We start from the raw sequence: 5,561 nt of genomic DNA, 5'->3' as shown, positions 1-5,561 counted from the left end.
ATTTGATCATTATGCTTCAGGTCAGCTTTTCAGCTATGACAAATCCTCCATGTTTTTCTGTAGCAAGATGAATAATGGCGTCATCTCAGCTATCAAGAACATTTTCCAGCTTAATGTAGTTTCTAAACATGAAAAGTATTTAAGGCTATTGTCTACGGTTGGAAGAAAAAGAACATGGTTTTTTAATGACATTAAGTTGAGAGTGTCAAGCAAAATTAGTAGATGGCAACATAAGTTCTTCTCATGTGGGGGTAAAAAAGTACTTATCAAGGTAGTAGCTTAGGTTGTCCTAGCCTATGTTATAAGTGTCTTCAAACTTCCACGGGGTATATGTAATGATATCCAATACGCAATTGTTAGATTTTGGTGGAGTAGCAGCATGGAGAAAAAAGGTATTCATTGGGCAAAATGGGAGAGTTTGGGAGATTTTACAAGCTTTAATCAGGTGTTGGTAGCTAAACAAGGTTAGAGAATTCTACAGTTCCCTGATTCTTTGGTGGCCAGCATTTTACAAGAAAGATATTTCAAGAATAATTAGTTTTTAAATGTAAATTTGGGATCTTAGCCTTCTTTTATTTGGACAAGTATTTTGTGGGAGAGACAAGCGATTTAGAAAGGAATTAGACAGAGGATTGGAATGGTGAACAAGTCCAAATTTATAAAGGAAACTGGATTCCAGGGCCAACATCCTTTAAAGGAGTTTCCCTTCCATCTTTGTCAATTAATGCTATAGTCTTAGAGTTGATTGATGCTGACAATCAGTAGAATGAAGGCTTGATTAATCAACATTTCGTGAGAGAAGATGCAGACATGATCTTAGGAATCCCTCTCCCCAATAAACCAATGGCTGACCAAATACTTTAGCACTATGATAAAAAAAGGGGACTACGCTGTCAAGAGTGGATGTCAGGTGGCTTTGAAGATTAATTTTTCGGTGTTCCAAGATGCTCAAACCAGAAAGCAAATCAATGGTCAATCATTTAGACTTTTTATTTACCAAAAAAAAAAAATATTCATTTGGAAAGCAGCAAAAAATCTTCTCTGAACAGTTGAGAGTTTGTGGAGAAGGAAAATATTACCACAACCTTGCTGCCAAGTTTGTGGGAGCTGTATAGAGACTATCGTTCATGTACTGGTAGAGTGTAAATCAGCTCGTAAAATCTGGAAAATTGCTCAATTTGCACCTAAACTTAAAACTATTGCAAATCAAGACATACTTAGCATAGTGTATGAATTGGCAAGAAGAATAGGTAAATCTGATACTAATTGGTGGTGGCTCTGTTTTGGGTAGCTTGGAGTGCTAGAAATCATGTTTTGTTCGTATCAACACCAAAGTAGAAGCAGTTGTGGACTCTTTTAAAAGGATTCAAGTTCAAACCCAACTCTCAAGGTGAGGTAGAAAGAGAAGCCACAACTATGTTGCAGCCATTAACTTGGAGGATCATCTAATAGGGCTGAGAGTTGTCATAAGGGATGCCAACAAAAATTTTGTAGCTACTGCTGTAAAGAGTACAAAGATTTGCAGTGATGTAACCTTTGCAGAAGCTGAACCAGTTAACTAGGGTCTGAACATATCCATTTATGCAAGATTGACAACTATCATTGATGAATCAGATTCCCAAAAATGTAATAGATTTTTTCAACAACAGGAAGAGCATTAGAATCGAGATCCAGTGGATAATTTTAGAGGTGTAGAGTAGAATGAAGGGTTTTAATGAATTGAACGCCCAACCTACACCAAGATCTTGTAATGTCATTACTCATTCTTTAGCTAGACTAGATTTAGAAAAGTGTAGAACTTTTGTATGGGTAGGCTCATACCCTCATAAGTTATGTATTTGTTCTAACTCCTTGAATGAATGAAAATTATTTTCCTCCAAAAAGAAAAGTGGTTTTTAGCATTTTTGTTTGGCTTAGTCATTTGTGAGTTCCACTCTTAAAATCGGTAGAAGTTTAGAAATTCTGTAAATGTATTTGACTTCGCCTACCCCTTATTTTTTTTTTTCCAAAAAGAAAATACATCCTTATTTTTAATCAAATGGTAAATAAAATATACTCAAAATTCTACTACAATTATTATAGATTTCGGGAGCATGGGGCCAAATAATTCGGTGGTCCAGATCATCATTTGCTGCAGCACACGAATGTCCACATATTGCATGAAAACAAGACAATTCAGAACTCAAAAACAACATTGATATGAGAGTCTATGCTGTTGTTTTTATGTAACCCGTGACTTTATTTATTGGCATTTTGGCTTGCTGCCAAAACTATGCCTTATGATTTCCAAAAATTAAGGCCTTACATTCAATAAAGCATACACAACAAAGACAACTCATCAATAATTCACAATTTTAAAAGTAACCCCAACATCAGGAGTCAAAAACACATAATAGATCTCAAAACTTTTATAACCATGCAAATTGTTTAAGCACCACTTTTGCTTTTAGCAAATTTTTAATGAGATCATAATTTGTTCATTAGTATTAAAACAAGTCCCTAACGCGAGGTCTTAGAGATGTAAATTGTAAGACATTATCAAAACACGAGCCCATTCTAGGCTTAAATAATATATGGGCTATACAATAATAAAATCGATTTACGTTTCAGAAAAATTTGAAAGCTCATACTAGAGGGACTCTTATTTCTTTAGGAGTTAAGGACATATTAATAAAATTTATTGATTTAATTAAGATTTAGTCAAGACTTTGACACCCGCCATATCAAATCCTAGGAAAATCATGAAAGAAAGAAAACGGTAAATTCATTCCTTGGCTTCACTTTCTCTCTAGTAATTTCTCCATAAACAAGGGAAGCCATAATCAAATATTGCAACAATTTGTTCATTCTTCTCAAATGGGTTCTTCCATTTTCTTGTTCACTCTCTTTATTGCATTCCATCTTCTTATCTTTCGCCAGCAGCCATCCATTTTCGCCGCTGCCGACATGAATTTAATCCAAAAAACTTGTAAAAACACTAAGTACTATGATCTTTGTGTCTCTTCTCTCAAATCAAATCCAAGAAGCAGCAGTGTGGACACCAAAGGATTAGCAAATATTATGGTTGGAGTTGGATTCGCTAATGCCACAGCCACATCTTCATACTTGTCATCTCAGCTGCTTAGTACAAAAACAAATGACACAACTCTAAAGAAAGTGCTGAAAGAATGTGCTGATAAATATACATATGCTGGTGATTCTCTGCAAGCTTCAGGCCAAGATCTGGCCACCGAGGATTACGATTATGCTTATTTGCACATTTCGGCCGCGGCCGATTATCCGAATGCTTGTCACAATGCATTTAGAAGGTCTCCCGGTTTGGCTTATCCGGCGGAGCTTGCAAGAAGAGAAGACGGTTTGAAGCAGATTTGTGATGTGGTACTTGGAATTATAGATCATATTATCTCCTCTTCTTAATAGGATATATTGTTCTAAATTTAATTATATATTTTCATTTTAAAGTTGACATTTTATGACTGTGGGTTAATTAGGACCTACAGAAAAAGAAAATGGCTTGATACTTTCCTGGTTAATGTTATTAAAAGGTTAGGCGGGCTCGTGGTTTTTTAGATTTACCACTAATAACTAGAGCTTTTGGTCAACACACACACAAACACACACATATATATATTTTGAGGCAAGTTTATTGTGAATTGACTTATCAAATTATTATTATTATTATTATTATTATTATTATTATTATTATTACCTAAAATTCTCTTTATTTGTTAAGGTGGAGGTATTTCCTGTCTTTTTGACGAGAACGAAAATGTTAATTTACATTTCCACTATAGTAGAATTTGATTGGATTCAAAAATTTGAGTTTAGCACTAGTTACATTAGTATTTGATCAATATTCTACTTTATCTAATCTTCAGCTCTATCTGCAATATTCTAGACACTCTTCGTAGGAAGCTACTCTTCAATGTCATTGTTGTTGGAGGAAAAAGCGTTTTAAAAATCCTTTTAATCGTTATTATTATTTGGTGGAGTTATTATATATTATTAATTGTTCTCATGATCTGGAGTTACAACTTACAAATAGTTATTATGAGTTTGGGGAGTTACAATTATTTGTATTGTGGAGTTACAATTATTTATATTATATGTTGGTGGTTACATCTAATCTTTTTATTGACATAGAGGGTAAATTCTCTCTTTTGTGCTTGGATAATACTCGATTTTTGTTATCAATTATTTTGGCTTTGTTGGGTAACTCAAACAGCTATGTGTAACTTTTGGCTTCAAATTTTATGAATTTGGAGTGTATTCGCTTTATTTCTAGCTAGTTGGACATCTAATGAAAAATGATTGATTTTGATAGATGACTACTGATACTATTAGCTCCGGCCCCTTTCATTATCCTGCATTTTCTTGCATCAAACATATTCAAGGAATTACAAGGAATTTGTTATTGCATGCTCAATTACTTAAACGCCTTATTAGCAGAGTTTAGCTTATCAAAATTATTTTTGTTGATGCAAAATTTTTGCTCAATGTACAACGATTAATTTGTGTTTCGAGCTTTCTTTTAAATCGAGTTATGTGGCTTATTTTTTTCTTTGAGGCGAATGTCTCAAATTATATGTCTCCTTGTCGTTAATTGTTCTGCAAAAAGGAACAATTATCAAAGAGTGTCGGGGTTGCCGGCAATAACCCTCCGATGCTCAAGTCAGCCTTTTAAATTTGATTGTAAAGAGAGAATTTAGAGAGAGAAGGACATAATTTCCTTATCCTTTTTCTCTTACCTTCAAATGGGGAGTCTTGGTCTTTATATAGGCAATTTGGTCCATGAGGTGGAGGTGCCATCATGACACGTGGCATTGTCTTAGTGACAAGTGTTTGCAAAACTCATGCATAAAGACACATGTCATTATGTGTCAAGCTTGTTCATGACAAGTAATCTTTGGACATTTGTTATGTTTTTGGGCTGTTAACCTTTAATGGACTTTAACTTAAATTCGGCACTTATATTGGTTCCTTACAAAGAGGATTGATTTTGCAACATTTTGCCCGTAAGTGCATTCTGCCCGTAGGCACATTCCGTAAAATGCATATATTTGCCCATATGCACATTTCGTAGAATGTATATTTGCCCGTAGGCGCATTCCATAGAATGTGTATTTGTCCGTAGGCCCATTCCATAGAAAGTGTATTTGCCTGTAGGCCCATCCTGTGGAATGTGTATTTGCCCGTAGGCCCATTTCAAGTAGCTCGTGTGCTCTTATTTAGAAATATTTTCAAAGTATCTAGGTCATTGTTTGTGATGAATGGACCTAAGTCGTTCTTTAGGAAGAATGGACCTAGGTCGTTCTTTGTTAAATCATGCCTTCGACATTTTGCCAAAGCCTTGCCCTTTAGGCGTATTAAGAAATATTTTCTAAGTGCCTAGGTCGTTTTTTGCAAGGAATAGACCTAGGTCGTTCTTTGCGAGGAATGAACCTAGGTCGTTCTTTGCAAAGAATAGACCTAGGTCATTCTTTGTTAAATCATATCTTTGGCACTTTATCGAAGACTCGCCTTTTGGGCGTTTTTTATTTAGAAATATTTTCTAAGTACCT

At 34.8% G+C, this 5,561-nt stretch overlaps 1 protein-coding gene across 1 annotated transcript; it reads left to right on the top strand.

Moving 5' to 3' along the window:
* Nucleotides 1-2,763: 2,763 nt before the first annotated feature.
* LOC18042404 (cell wall / vacuolar inhibitor of fructosidase 2) lies at nt 2,764-3,417 on the top strand. Its single transcript, XM_006432189.2, has one exon. The coding sequence runs from the start codon at nt 2,857-2,859 to the stop codon at nt 3,415-3,417; it is 561 nt and encodes a 186-aa protein (XP_006432252.1). The 5' UTR covers nt 2,764-2,856.
* Nucleotides 3,418-5,561: the final 2,144 nt, after the last annotated feature.

This window comes from Citrus clementina, unplaced genomic scaffold (assembly GCF_000493195.1).
Source record: "Citrus clementina cultivar Clemenules unplaced genomic scaffold, Citrus_clementina_v1.0 scaffold_5, whole genome shotgun sequence".
NCBI lineage: Eukaryota > Viridiplantae > Streptophyta > Magnoliopsida > Sapindales > Rutaceae > Citrus > Citrus x clementina.
The sequence above is the reverse complement of the archived record's forward strand: the minus strand, read 5'-3'. Positions and strand labels throughout refer to the sequence as shown.

What these genes read in the sequence shown, in the direction of transcription:
- LOC18042404 (XM_006432189.2), top strand. Translation starts at nt 2,857, where the DNA reads ATGGGTTCTTCCATTTTCTTGTTCACTCTCTTTATTGCATTCCATCTT.